The sequence below is a fragment of the Anomalospiza imberbis genome, chromosome 3 (genome assembly GCF_031753505.1).
Source record: "Anomalospiza imberbis isolate Cuckoo-Finch-1a 21T00152 chromosome 3, ASM3175350v1, whole genome shotgun sequence".
Classification (NCBI taxonomy): Eukaryota; Metazoa; Chordata; class Aves; order Passeriformes; family Viduidae; genus Anomalospiza; species Anomalospiza imberbis.
Window position 1 is genome coordinate 20,821,348 of NC_089683.1, and position 15,899 is coordinate 20,837,246.

Here is a 15,899-nt window from a genome sequence, read left to right on the forward strand (position 1 = left end):
AAATAGAATCAGGCTGGTACGGTGCCCTGAATTTATTTATTATTATTATTATTATTATTATTATTATTATTATTATTATTATTATTAGCTCATATTATGCTAAAATAAATTTCCAGTAACAATTCAAAATAGCATTTGCAGAGGCCTCATAATAGATAAATGTTTATGTAAACCACCTGGTGATGGCAACAGACTACATCTGATGCTCAGTTTGTGTGCTAAGATGTATCCTGAGCAACTTTTTTCTCATTTTTTCTTTGTGCTACTCAGCAAACTGTATCCTACTGCTGTCTCATATGTTCATTGTGATCTCCTCTAGATAAAGAGTTGGATTTTTTTCCATTTTTTTAAAGATTTCTGAAGTTAATGGTAATCATTAATTGTACTTAAACACCTAATAATCCAATGAAAAATAAAGGGTTTTGATGATACACTTCTCATATTTCTTGCCAATATGTTTGTATTTATGCTAATACATGCGTATATACCGATAGATATATGTTCGCCTTTCATCACTGGTTTTGTTGTCAAACTGAAAAGGTAAAAACATAATTAAGCCTTTTATAGACCTGATTTCAGAAAGAGTGCTTTTTTTGAAGTCTATGAACATTTATTGCACTCTCAATTTATTTCAACTGTTCAGTATTTTTGTTAACAAACAGAAAATAAGGTTTAACCTCTAAAAGGGCCAAAGCATTACTGCTTTCTCAAGGATAATAATTGTAGCTATGCTAGCTAGCACACAATGGTTAAATATATCCTTGCTTTTGACAGAAGCTAGTGGAGTTGGAACAAGGATGAACATAGCTTATTAAATATAGCTCTTATGAAGACTGCTCTATAATTACTGTGACTTTTCTTTGTATCATTATGATCATAGGCTGATGAAAACAATGAGTCATGTGCTTTGAAAAGGCCAAGAACTATTCAGCCAAATAAAAAAGATTGTACCTAGAGTAACAGCCTTGTTAGTTTTCTTGGAGTAGTCTATGTAAATAATGCACTATAAAGGTTAAATAACTTTCACCAATGCTCCTTCTTCCACTGATAAGAGTTAAAAACTTAGAGGAGAATGCTCTTAGGAGGATCAAGAATGCTTCATCCCATGAAATCAAATACATATCCATGAGCAAATCTTTTCATAGTCTTTTTAATTGAGACTGGGTTTTTTTTGTATAAAAAGATATGCTGAAATTTTTGAATGTCCGCAAGTCTTTTCTGAAAGCCTCAAAATGAAATTACCTATATACTTAAAATACTATGATTACAAAAATGCCTGATTGTCCTTTTCTGTCAGCTCTGTCACTTCTCAAATTCAAAATAGTTCTGGGGACCTGAATTCAAATATTTTCAATCTTTTCAAAGCCATGAGAGATTTCTGTGGTTTTTGTCCCCAAAAGAAGAAAAAATGTCAAAGCTGTGTTCTTTTGGGCTAGATTATATCCATTTTCCCAGGTCTGTGTTGATACTACTGGGGAGGCAGCAGACCCTGATGTATTTGCTGTATGTCAGGAGTAGTGAACTTGAGCTTTTTAACAAAGACTCAGTCAATGCCAGAATCCACTGTCTTCAAGAGTGCCCTTGCTTGTGAAGCTTTCCCCCATGTATACTTAATGGAAACTAATTTTTTAGAGGCCAAAATTTGACACTTAAAAATTCAGCAGCTCATATCTTCTTAGTACTGAAGATTAATAATTGCATTTTCTTATTTTAGATTTCATGAGGCAATTGAGGTTCATCAATACTGAGCAGTATTTATTCCAGACTTTCAGTACAAAGAAAATGTGAATCAGTAATTTCAAAGACAAAGTTAGGGGTTAAGAATTGTTGGTATTCACTGTCATGCTTGCAGAGCTGGAAGGCAGATAGGGCCACCATGTCTGAGATCAGGGACAGCTGCCTTTTCAAGCAACCACTTGACAACTCCTTCTGAGAACCAAGCCAGCTTTATATTAGAGGCATTGCCTTGGCTACATGAACTGGAAGACTTATCTGAAAGCTCACATTCCTGATGGTTGTTATTTACCTTCTCACTTCTAGCCTAATTTATTCTCAGTTAGTGTGTTTGCAGGTCACCAGTAACTATGCAGGTAAAATAGTTTTTTTCCTTCTCTGTTTATGCTTTTTGATGTTTAACAGACACCTCTCATGCTTCCCTTAGTTATGCTGGAAATATATTTGGAATTGTTTGTGTCTGTGTTGGATTCACATATATTCTCACTGTGTGTCTATTTATGTAAATAATATTATCTTCTATTTAATATTATTTGTTTGTTATCACATACACTGCTGCACAGCCTTAAAGCAACCTAATTGTTTTGTCAATTGCATGGAGTTAATTCAAGGATCTCAAATCTGTAAGGGTAAACTATGGTATGAAATAGTGAGTATGAAGAGGTAAATAGAAAGGAGAGCTATAGTAAGTAGTTCAAAACCCATTCTGAAGCAAATACAAGCTTTCCAGTGGGTTTGGCTTAGACAAAAGCAAATATATAAGCAGTCAGATTTTCTATACCAAGGTTTCACAAATGGCTTTCTGGTAATGCCACAATTAAACATCAGTCAATTGAAAAAATAACTTAGTGAAACAAATTAAAAGGAAGGATTTTGACAAATGGACTTTTAGACCTTGCTGCAGAAACCTTGGCTGATGACACATTCCAGTTGTCCGATGTGCTGCTATAATGATTAGTCTCTGTTTCAGCCTTATTTAACAGTTTCATTAATAGTATTAAAGAAAGCAAGTGAACAGCATGTTAATGAAGTCAGCAGATGATGTAAACAGCAGGAAACAGAAAATAAACGATACTTAGAGGTTAGAAACACGAGCAGAAGGAGTTATGAATGTATCATATTCTGATTGAGACAAATGAGAAGCTAATGCATCTGTGATAAACTAGTTCAGAACTAATTTTATATGCCTAATATATATTCACTAAATACATAAAAATATACACATTCAATTACACTAAAATATTTTATTTTCTGGTTGTGAAAGGTCCACTTTGTAGTCAGTATAATGTCTAAAAGGGAAATACTGTCTTTGAAAGAATGTGCAGATAGATTGTGTAAAAGACTAGACATGTAATTGCTGAGTTTCACACAAATAAGTGGATTGTAGGAGCAATTTGCTGTTGTTCAAGCAGGGGTAATGTAAGAGGAAAGACAAATGTAATGAATGAACAAAAAAGGAATGGAGAAGAAGACTACTGTTATCTACATACCTGAAATGTGTAAGCATTTACAAAAGATATGACTTATTTAGCATTACCACAGATTTGATACCTTATCAGGAAAATATTCTTTATTAGATGAAAGCAATCTCTAGCCATATCAAATGAAGATTAAAAAAATATACATACAATCTGTAAAGCAAATTAAGTGCCAATTAATGGAAACCTAAAACAGGCTGTAGGCTTCCACTCACTTGCATACAGAAATGCCAAGTCTATTCAACACCCCTCATTGTGAATGCATGTTACAGAGTTCCTGAAGATTATATCTAACCTATACTTTTTTCCCCCCTTCCCCAACAATATCCAAATTATAGGAGAGGAGACTTCCCAAGTGCTCCATTCATCAAGCCCAATCCCACACAAGCTCTAAAATATTTCCCCTTCCCCAGTGTGGTGACATGCACACTGCAGGCAGACTGACAACTACCTCCTCCAGTTGGAACATATAATCATCAATACCCTTCTGAGCTCATTTAAAATGTGACTAACTTAAGCCTCAGCTCATACATTGTCAAATCCCACTTGGTGAGTCTTGTTCCTGTTCCAGCTGGAGATGGGCCCACGCTGGAATTTGGGAATCTAGTTTTCACGTTCCAAAATTGAACAAAGAGACTCAGACTCATTTCTAGTTTCCTAAACTGCAGTCATGTCTGTAAGTAAAATGCTGAAACATTAGTTGTCTGGGAAAAATAAATGAGTGATAATTTTAAGAGATAAGCTGTGGCTACTCAGTGCAGTAGCTTCCAGCTTTTTGGTGCTGTTCCCAGAAATGCTTCAACCATGGTGAGGAGCTCAATTCTCTAATTAAAAAAAAAAATTGTATCAAATATTTTTCAGCTTTACACTCTCAAATTAAAGCTTAAAAACCTCCAAGGAAGGAAAGGAGGCCAGATTGGAGGGGGAGGAGGTGAGAGGAAGGAAACGGGTGGAGAAAACCACTATATTCCCAAGATGCAAGGAAAGTTGAAAAGTAGAAGAAAAAATATATTAAATCAGTGTAAACTAAGAGGTAAGTTTAAGGCATTTTTTTTACATTGAATGTATGTTTTGTTGGGGTATTTTTAGCAGTAAAATTCTGCATTTTTTACAAACATTTGAAATACATTTAAGTGAGGTAATTGCTTTTTTTTCAATTTCTTCTGCTATAAACTTGATCTATATTTTTATTAAACCTATCAAAGGATGTGTTGTGCTGGTATTTTGCTACTTTTCTGCTGTTGCTGGGTAAAACTGTCTATTACCTCACCAGTGACCTACATGAAGTGAAACAACATCCCATGGCAGCAGACAGGTTGTTTTGTTGTAGAGCTCAGCTGCTAAAGTTAATTGTTTATGGAGGCTTAATGGGCATTGTGCTCCTACTTACCTAACTCACTGCAATTCAGTAGTGTCTTAGTGTAGCTTAGGAAAAGAGCCCCTGAAGTAATAGATTTTGGTATAGTTAGGAAGATAGTTGACCTGTGTTCTTAAACTGAGGTCAGAGCAATGCCTTATATTTTTATTAGTGTTGCTGCTGTTAATGCTGGTTGGTGTGTTGCCTATGCAAGGGTCGTATACATTAAGTTTTGATCAGGGACCACATGCCAGCTGCTGAATAGTAAAGCTTGGTGCGCTCAAAAGCTCATTTATTACTGGGATGTTTGTTGCTATACTGCCAAGAGCCTGCCAGAGATGCAACAGAATAAACTATATTATATAAACTATACAAAATATTGGTGATTAATATGACTGTGTTTGTATTGCTGCACCAAAGACTTTGCACAGTTAAGTTTAGAAAGGAAGGAAGAAGAAATCTAGAAAACGTAGGGGCGGGTGTAAGGACGTTCTGCATAGCTGTACCAGCTGTGTAGAGCAGGAGGGCTGAGACATTCCTGTAGCCCTCAGCACCTACTGTATACATAGACCAGGTCACTTGCAGCATTTTTATTTGTGAAGGCTGGGAACAGTGTAGGGCAAGTGAAAGACAGCTGCCAAAATGGGAGAGACAAAAGCTCTCAGTAGCTGATAGTGAAAAACAATACAGGAGATGGGGTTTGTAGGGAATGCTGCCACCTTCCTGTCTGATCCATACCCAGCTTCTGTTGTGTTTGGTCCTCGCAAGCTGGAGGTCATACTGTGTTTAAAGCTTCTGATGTCTCAGTTGTTCATGGTTTTATCTGGTCTTGTTTTTTAACATGTTTACACTATTGATTTCAAAAATGTTATGGAAATAGGTTATATAAATTAATTACATTGTCTTTGGTTTAAGCCTTGTGTTTGAGTATTTTATGGATTGCCTCAAGTGTTTTGACTGTGAAAAGTGAATGCTTATCATTGCCCCCTTAAGCTGTCTGCTTATTAGCAGAAAAGTTGCGCTGCTTAGGTTCCTCACTTCTCCAAACGTCTAAACAATATTGCTCCTCTGTGTACATTTTCTATCTCTGTTATGTATATTTAGTGATTCAGATGAAAATGTTAGTCATTTGCTGCCTTCTGAAGACATATATGTCTAATGACTATCCCTTTTGCTTGTGCTCACCACTTAGCCTTCCTTAACTTCTCTAAATATTTTTTTCAAAGTTGAACTGAATACTTAACTATTTCTACAGATAACAGTTACATAAATATAGGCATGGCAGCTGTGCACTTCAAGATGAATATATTATGGATGAAGAGTTTGAATGCCACAGTATTTGTACTATTTTTATTCAAACACATCCTGAGAATTTAGCATCGAATGGCCTAATTCTGCTCTGAATCTAAAGCCAGTGAATTAAACCAGAAACTCCTACTAGACTTCATATAATCCAACTCTGCTCTGCATATTAGAGAAAAGAGTTCGACATCACTTTCAAAATTGTTCTGAATTGTGCATGAAGCTAGATATTAAGAAGGGCAGTAGGAAAGGAAAACTTGGGAAAAAAAAAAAAACAAGCTGTTTAGTGGATGCAATGGTGGCATTGAGGCAAACAAAAAGATGGAGATGGCTGAGCAACAAGTGCTGTGAGGGGTAGGCAGGGAGAGCTGGCTGGTAGCTGAAGAGTGAGTGGAATGAAAACACAGCCTGGCAGGCAGGTAGCCAGCAGCTGCAGTTGCAGACCCCTGAAAGTAGCAGGGGTGCTCCTACATTACTCAGATACTTTCATATCACAATTCCTTCAAACTTCCAAAAGGCCTTGGACACCTATGAGGGTAAATGGGAATAAAGCATCCCAAGGCACCTGTGTTATTTTAAGCCGTGAGCTGTCTCAACAGAAATAAAAGGCAAGACAGAAATTGTGCTTTAGAACAGACTGGAAGCTGATGACTCTTGCAGTCTTTATTTTGTTCTGTATAGATTAATGGAAAGCATTTTCCTCAGACATCTGGAAACCATGACCTATATTTTAACCAAATTCTTAAACAAATAATTAATATGGCTATTTAATCATAACTCCATCACCAGACAAAATTATCCAACCAATGAATTAATCATAACTATATCCTTACCAGTACCTGCCATGTGTTCCTGTTCTTTCTCATTTGTGGCTGCTTTGAACAGTAAGGGAACCCTTTTAAGCTGATACAGTTTAGTTTAGTATGAGACTAGAAGGAACATAAATATTTAAAATAGATTCTATATAGAAATAGAGAAAATAGTTTGGGCATTTTCTCAAAGTCAGATGCCTTTGCTCATTGCTAATGCAACAGAAGAGAAGTAGAGGAACAATCCAGATTGCTAAAAACACCCTATGTAAAAATGAGCCATTTACTTAGAAACTAGCAGCTATCCATAGGAATTGATGTGTTGGCATTAGTGCACCAGCTACCAGGTATGTTCCATCAGATTCGCTTCACAACAGATATAAGGCAAGAGTGTCATGAAGAAATTCTGGCTGGCATTAATAAAGCTGTGCATGGCAGCACTTCAGGAAGAAAAACTGCCTTTGATACAGCTTATCTGAGGATTTCTTCAAGTGTCCAAACAGGTTGAATCTAGCCAACTAATAGCAAGATGGGGTAATAAACAACAAAGGCAGTCTTCTATCATGTGCTACCATGAGCTTTGCTATATTCACGGATTGTCCTTTTGAGATAGGGAATACCTCTCTGACTTAAACAGGAGAAGTCTTGGTAACACCTCAACAACTCATTCAATGCAGTATTCACCCAGCTGCAGCTGGATCAAATGGAATGGGAACAAAATGGTGTCAGCTTTTTAAGGACTCTTTGACTTGATTTTTATCAACAGTTCTGCTGGTAACTGTAAATACTAAAGGCTTTATCATAGCACAATACCTGTTTTGGCCAAATGCTGTCCTTTTCCCTTCTCTCAAGTTGTGCCCCAGCTAAGTGTGCCTTGCATTAAGCATCTCTAGATGCTTTTGCTTTTTCTGCACAGTGTGTATTCCTCCATTGTCCCTAGGTTTAAAAATATAGATAAATATGTGTGAGAATGTGGAAAAGAACTGAAGGCAAACCCTTTTCCTCTTAGAAAGTGATCTAAGCTGGCAGAGGACAGCCCCAGTAGTTGCTCTTCATGTCTACCATGCAGAAGGCACAGTAGATGACACTTCACCTAAAGCAGAAATGATTAAATGCTAAATAGATTGGATAAAGAAAGGCTTTGATTTTTACTATTTTCCTACATCTGATGTGCTCTATGCAAAACACCACACAAAGAAAAAGCCAACTAAAAAGGTCTTTTATCTTCCACAATTATTTCTATCCCTCTAGGGAATGCCTCCGTCTTCTGAGGTGGCCCTTCTTTCCCCAGTAGTACCTTTTTCATCAAGGACACTCTGCATGTAGTCACAGCAATTGTTATAAGTGCACAAAATTCCAATGTGAGCTTCATCCTCTTAATTTTTATCACTGCTATGAACACAGACAGAAAGAGAATCAGAATCATTTAGGTTGGAAATGACCTTTAAGTTCATTGAGGCCAACTGTAGACCTAAAACAGACAGGTCTCCCTCTAAACCATGTCCCTAAATGCCACATATAAATGTAAATAAAATCAGGTCCCTGTAACACATTCATTTTCATGTCCAGATATATTATTTAAATATTGCTGTATGACAAAGTATATTAGAAGTGTCCAATCCTCACTAGGTTTTTCTTCTCATTCTTGCACATTCAGATGCATTCTTGTGCCTTGTTCAAAACCAATGCCATGGGTGGCTTCCTGTCTGGCATTTCTCGAGCCTTTTGGGTTCCACTCTTGGGACTTCTATGCTTCCTGGTTATAGGACTTTATCCTTGAAATAATTTAAAATAGAAGGGGAAGCAAGAAATACTTAAAACTTTATTACCTCTTCAAATTTTATTAATAGTTTTTATTTTTACAGAATAGTTGTTTCTGAAGTCAAGGAAGAAGCTGTTTTAGCACAAAAATTGAGACAAGTTTTGCCAAATTTCTCAGCAAATGAAATGACAAGTGTTTTAAATAAGTGCTTTAATGTATCCAAGCGCGTTTATGCATTTAGATAGCCAATGACTTCCATATATGAGGAAAAGTATTTTTTTTTTTGTGGTTTGGACAGTCTAACTTACCAATCAATATTAAATGATTAATGAAAAATATATATCCTGACTTTTATGGCCATTCAAGATGTAAGGAAAGGAAATTTTCCTCACATCTCACGCTCTCGTGAGCTCTTGTGAGCTATACATGGTCAGGAAAGTGATTGGCACTGTAAACTGAGCTAATGGGCAAGGGAGAGATGGATCTGAAAGAAGCTCTGCTTCTGATTTCTCTTACAACACAGCTTATCAAGTATGGTGAAGGAATCTGCTCTTGGTTTGAATCAGTGAGGCAGTATTGGTTGCCTGAAATTAGGAAGGAGTTGAATTCTGGGGTAGTTTCCTTCCCCTTCAGTGTGTCTAATCATTCTCAGGTCGGCTAGAAAAAACCACAAACTGCATCTGCAGAGGTAAACGGTGTGGTGCAGCATCAGAAAAATATTCTGATGGAAAAACATCTTATTCACTATTAGTTTAGTATTCTATAAATTCAATAATAAATCAGTACCAAAACAGCTTTCTGATGATTAAGTGGCCCCTGAACCCTTTGTACCAAGCTGGGCTCTTTGAAAAACTGGCCATTTACCTCACTCCAAGTGACATTCAGTCAGCAACAGATCAGGCAAGAGAAGAGGGAAACTGAATCTTCAGTTGATGACCATCTTAAGGAGAAAATAGACACTCAATATCAGATTGCTATATTATTACTATGTTTATTTAAAGAGATTGTCTAAATGGGATTTTTTATGCCAGCATTTGCCCTAGGAATGCAATGGTAACACCAGCTTTGGCCTAGAGTAAAGTCTAAGATTATCAGGCAAGAAATACTGTACTGACCTCCAGTGTCAAAGGTGTCTTTGAGCTCCTAGCTGCTCAGTTTTCTTCTGGGAATGCAGTCATGATTTGAGCTTTTATGCTGAAAGTGCATGTTCAGCAGATGTCTTAAGGTGGAATTATTTCATAGAATAACAGAAATAGCTGACTTTGGAAGACATCCCTAGAGATTTTCCAGTCAGAGCCCACCAGCTGAAAGTCATGGACACGACACTGTCCATGTCAGTTGGGTTTTGTCACCAAGAATGGGGACTGCACAAACTCTCTGGGGAATTAATCCAATGTTTTATCAGTTTCCTCTATTTCAATTTGTGCCTCCTTTACTGTCAGTTGATCTTCTGAGAAGAGTCTAACTGAGGGGCAGTTATTAATTTGTAAACTGCAGAACACTGCATTGTTTACAAAACAAAGAGAGGAACAGCTAAGAAACAATATCATTTTTGTTGTTAGTCTATTCTTTAAATCTGGATCAATACACTTTCAAAAACATACCAATCTGGAATTAGTAGAAATTATGTAGGAGGAAAAGTCTGAACTTGATTCTTTGCTTACCTCGCTGTACCCTTGAAAAGAGAGGTCAATTTTTTCCCTTTCAAAGTGCTCTCTGTACAGTTTCAATGGGTCCAGGACACTCAGCTGAATTCAAATTCAATGCCACTCTAAACCAACTAGCTAACAAGACTGAATAACAAGAAATTAAGTACTGTGTAATTTTGTACTTCAGCAGTGTTCTCCTCCTTTGTTTCAGAATAATTTAGAAGTGAGATAGTTGCAGCAGCTTTGTTAGAAATTGACTATATCACCATTCTTTAATCAGTAATACATCTTGCTGCAAGGGGGTGGAGTGCTCATTCTCTCTTGGAAGTACATATGGATGTGTGTATGTCCATGGACATCTAGGGCAAAAACCTTCAGGTGTGGCCCATGACCCAGGAAGTTCCCCCCGTCGTGATCCAGGATGATAACTAGAGAAGAGCATTAAGGCAGCCCCAGTACATAAGTTAAAAAAATTTAATATCTATAAATGAGTGAAGACTTTGACTGTCCTCTGGTGCCCACTTGTAATACATTTTGCTGTGGAAATCTATTCCGAATCACAGATGTTATCATGACAATAACCTCTTTTTTCACCATCTATTATGAAAAACAGCCAACAGGATTTGTTACTGTAATTCACAGGCTCATATCATTCTACAGAGCTATATATAGTTCAAAGGTTAGATATCCAGCATGATTTCTTTTATTTCTGTGAGAGTTTTAGAGGTTGCCAATGTTTTCATCAGGGTAGTGCTGAATATTATTTCACATATGTGGATGGCTTTCAGCCATTATATCATAATCCGGGAATCTGTGAGCATGAAACTCTGGTTGAGTATGAAACTGTTTTGAGTATGAAATTGAATGGGTTTGATTGCTGTCTGTAAATGACTTTACTCAACAGATAATTTTTAAATTATTATTATTATTTGAATAAGAATTTGATAATCCTATTTACACAATGAGGGGAAGATAGAGATTAGCCAATATTTATTGCAGGTAACTTTCAGAGTATTACTTAAGGAGGCAAAGGAAATACCTGCTTTTACTGTCTCTGAGAGAGATTTATCTCTGTCTCTCTCCAATTGCTGTAGAGAGAGGGAATATTTTCAGCTTCCATTTTAAGGAAATATTCAATGTAAGGTGTAAAGAACTGAAACTCTCTAAGAGATGAATATTCTTGATAACTGCAATAACCAAAATACTCATGGCACTCTACAAAACTTTCTGAATGGAAAGGTAAGATGTGAGTTAAAAAAAAGAAGAAAAAAATCCATTGAATGTTAATACTCTCCTGATCTCAGGTATAAGGAAAATGACTGTTGCTCTCTAACAGCAATTTAGAGTGGCAAAAATATGTAAGGCTATTATTAGACAGAAATCTCTGGAAACTAGAATGGTTTAAGATCTAAAGCTGAGGTACTCTCTTCCACTACAAGTATTGTTTTAGTTTAATTCTTAGGGACATGAGTATATTTTTGTGTTGGATTTATCTCTTTCACTTCACTGCACAAGTTATGATAGTTGTGTTCATCCTGTTTTCCTGAATGTGATGTTTCTGTCACTGTGCTACTGCCAGTGATTATAATAGAAGTTCTTTTCATGCATGCCTTGTCTGACTGATTAATTACTTAGATAATATAAATGAGATCACAAGGAAGGTTTTGATATTTTTGTGTGTTTATGTTTGCAGGTGTACTTGTATTAATATCAGATGTATTCTGACTCATTCACAAACATTCTGAAAATCTTGTTTCCTTATTGAAATCAGGAAAGCCAGCAAAATCAATTTTGTGCTGTTTTATAAAGCCAAGCACCTAAAATGATTGAATTAGATCAAATTATCATAAATTAATTCTATTAATACATCTAGTAAACTATTGCTTTGAATATAATGTTTTTGTATGAGAACACTTTTGTTTTGAGTCTGTCATATGGAATCACTGAGCAACAGTTTATGATGGATATGTCCTATATGTTATTGCATCCCACTGTGGATGTACTGACTCCAGCTGGGATTGTAATTAAATACTGAAGTACTGGAATTTAAATGTTTTTGGGTCTAAGCAAATGTTAAACTTCATGCTGAAGATACAAGGTCAGGATGGTAAGGGCTGCCATATCATAACAAGGTTCATTTATCTAGACTATAATTTCTCCTGTTCATATTGGGTTAACTTGCATCTTACTGAAACTTCTGAACTTTGCCAAAGTAGGTGAGGTGAGTAGTTAAGATGATAAACTAACAAACCATACTGTCTTGTGGTTTTTTGAGGAGTATCTTTATATGGCCTTTTAGTTATGGTTGCCACCACCAGACAGGGTTTTTTAAGCTGTTATACAGTATGTTTGAAGTCTGTAATAGAAAAAGTTTTGCTTCTCCACACCCTCAGTAGCTTTCATTTTTTTCCTAATCTGCGAAGCTGATTTTCTTCAGGTGGACATTTTCCATTGGTTCCTTTATAAATTGAGGTGTTAATGTAAAAAGGTCCATGGAAACAAACAGAAAAAAAGCTCATTCTAGCCATGAAAAAATAGGAGTTATCTATAAGAGTGGGAAGCTTGAACATGGAGGAGGCTTTCCAATGCTTTTTAGCATATTTTGCTAAAAAGCAGATGCTTCAAATGCTTCAAAAACAGTCATATGGCAGAAACTTGATAGAACAGTAAAAGCTGTCAAAGCTATCAAGACTGTATGAAGTAAACTTATAAGCATAAGATGAAGCTTTCATTCTTTTCATGCTCTCCCTGCTGTTTAAATATGTCCTTGTTGGTCTACTCTTTAGAATTTTTATACTATATTGGTGCAAAAATTGAAGTAGAAGATCCCTGGAATATAATGGTTAGTAAATGACTTTTAATCTGGAGATTAGTCATGTGTCATTCCAACCTTATCAGCATTCAACTACAGAATAACCAGGGCATAGCTTTAAAATAATATCATTGTAAAATATTCTTTAAACAACCCCAAGTAAAGATGATGTCTATGACAGACATAAACCAAGTGTATCCAAGAAAGATTGCTAGCATCTAGTCAAAGGCTGATTAATGGGATCAGAAGATAAACTAAGCATATAGAGTTAATGCTTCTAGATTTCTTGTAAAAATAGACATATGGAAAGTAGGCAAGAGAATCCAGAATAAGGTTTTGAATAAAATCAAACCAAAGATGTATTACTGCATATGCTGTATAAGCATAGATGCTGCTGGGAATACAATTGCTTCATCATCATGGGTTCAGTCAGTCAATGGATATTCTAGACAGTAAATCAGTGGAGTCTGTCATTATTGAGAGCTTATTATGAAACAATTTCAGAGGTTAGATATACAAACTAGTCATATGAGTGTAAGTGAAGAATAACTATTAACTTTTCAATATTCATCAAAAGCAGAAAGGCTGTGTTTAGGTTTTCTAATGCTTATGAATAAATTACATTTTTATTACTTATCATTCCTAAACAGCAGTGTAATAATTACCAAATATTGATGACAATTTCTGAATACTGAACTGACCCTTCATGTTTGCATATATTTGCTCTGAAAGAATGATAGACTCATCAGCTTTTGAGGAAGTGTATGCTGAGAATATGAAATATATGAGCCAACCAGTGCTAGATCTTCAGATATTAGGAGTACTTGATTTGAAAGCAGATAGACCTGCTCTGAATATCATAACTCATAGCTCAGAGAACATGTGAAGCATCTAATCTCTCTTACTGCACTTCAGGAACTGTCACCCTGGTATGTTTTCAAAACGCTTTATACAGTTTACTCAAAGGCATCTGAAAACTTCTCTGATTTTCTATAGTGATTATTCTAAAATCAAATGCATCTCAGTTCTAGCTGCCTAATTATCTTATCTACTTCAAAAGGGGAAAAGCAAACAAATAAAGCAAATAAAAATATCAGCAGATAAGTGACCTTTTATTAAAAACAAAAAAAGGAGACATAACTTCATTATTAATACCTCCATGTACACTATTTTTCATAGAAGCACTGGCATAAAGTTGAAAAGATTGATTCCTTCCTATTCACAGTAATGGTCCAGAATAGGATGCATTTCTTGACTAAAATTTTTGGATATAAATATATACACTCATATTTTTCAATGTAACAGAATTTCACTGTACTAAATTGCATGAATTGAGGCTTTTGTGTTCTCATATGTCCAGTGTGGTGTCTATGCTACTGACAGACTTATGTTTGTCTTATAGTTTACAGTTATCAAGACAAAAATGTTTGTGTCTTCATGGAACTATGCACTTTTCAGTTCTCTAAAATATCTTCTATTCTGTGTAAGGTTTCCTTACAATAACCAATTATCTTTGACATGTAGCCTTATCAAATGCTTCTTGAAAAATGCATACCATCCACGTCACTCTCTCAGCATTTTCTTCAAAGGGTTCTATCAACTTAGCTGTGCAAGACATTCCTGTTATATGATGATAGTGGCTGGTTTTAATGGAATTAAGTTTAGCTTAGTGGCCCCTTGTCAGTTGCAACAAAATTGTTTTCAATACATATTAAAAATTTTAAGCTAGCTGGTGATTAAATATTTTACCCTTTCTAATGAGTTATTTGAATACTGGTAGTCTCAGCTTTCTAAATCTTCAGAAGCCGGTTCTGCCATCACAGAGTACTGACTGTGAAAGCTCAGCAAATGCTTTGCTAATTGGAAAGCATTAGGAAGCAAAGCACAAATATGTACTTAAACAACAGAAGCACAGAATGAAAACAGAAAATTTCAGAGAGTGAAAGAGAGGAGTCTAAAATTCAGAAGAAAATTTCCAATATTAATAACCAGAAAATAACAAGCATACTACAGAAACTTAACTTCATAATGCTGTAAATATCACACCTCAAGGTCTTAGAGGCTTGCAGAACTTAATTTTAATTTTTTCCCAAATGGGGGGAGTATGTTAGTTATATTCACGATTTTATGCCATAGGAATAATTGCATTTTAATAATTGAATTGCATTTTTCAGTAAATTTTCAACTTAAGGACTAATTTTGAAATGAAAAGCAATACATAGAAAAAAAATTATATATATTGACTGTCTATTAGTTGTGTATCATCAAGGCTGTTACCAGACCAATAAATATACAATAGTGAATTGTAGAGCATAAGGAAAGAAAATAAAAAATGGAAAGTGAAAAGCTTAAAACCACAGTAATCATAGAGACTCTTTCATACACTTCTATGAAGGCAGTTTACACCAATACAGGCACTGTAATGCAGAGTGAAAAGGAGTTAATGGTAGTGATATCTTGTGCAGCTTGGAAATGGAACCAGACTTTTGCATTCATGTTCATCTTGGCTAGAAGAAGTAGACCATGAAAAAAAGGCATATTTTGTGAGTAGACACAGTATTAAACTGAAGACCTTCTCCCAGTCTGAAAAAAAAAAAAAAAAAAAAAAAAAAAAAAAGAAGGCACGTTTGTAGAGAGAGAATTTGGGCTTTTTTAAAATATGGGAGAAATGTTCTGGTTCCCCATGGCCACTGGATCTGTCATGATATGGGTGAGTTTAATCTCAAAGAAATATAAGCAAGTCTTTAGAGAGCTGTAGGTCTTGATATACAATTATATGCTTGAAGCATATGTTGAAGCATTGGGAAATAATCTATTGATTATGTTGTGGGACTACAGTTAGACACTAAAAGCCTAATTAATATTTTGGTGAAAAGTGGATATTGTTGTCTTATAGAATTTTCTCAGTAGACAAATAGACATTTTGTCTCCTAAACTAAGAACAAAATCATTATTGGTAAACAGAGTGCTGCAGCTTTTGCAAAGTATAGATTTTT

At 35.5% G+C, this 15,899-nt stretch overlaps 1 protein-coding gene across 25 annotated transcripts in view; it reads left to right on the forward strand.

The window, feature by feature from the left end:
* The window catches only part of DLGAP2 (DLG associated protein 2), a 452,231-nt gene that overhangs the window by 151,263 nt on the left and 285,069 nt on the right, over nt 1–15,899 (forward strand). For 7 of the 25 annotated variants that reach the window (XM_068183588.1, XM_068183581.1, XM_068183585.1 and 4 more), the window contains one exon: nt 4,074–4,245. The exons of 17 other annotated variants lie outside the window; for them this stretch is intronic. In XM_068183588.1, coding sequence (XP_068039689.1) covers nt 4,188–4,245 — 58 coding nt within the window. In that variant the 5' untranslated portion in view covers nt 4,074–4,187. Of the gene's footprint in view, nt 1–4,073; nt 4,246–15,899 lie in introns of those variants that run through there. One more of the 25 variants, XM_068183598.1, reaches the window with a different exon arrangement.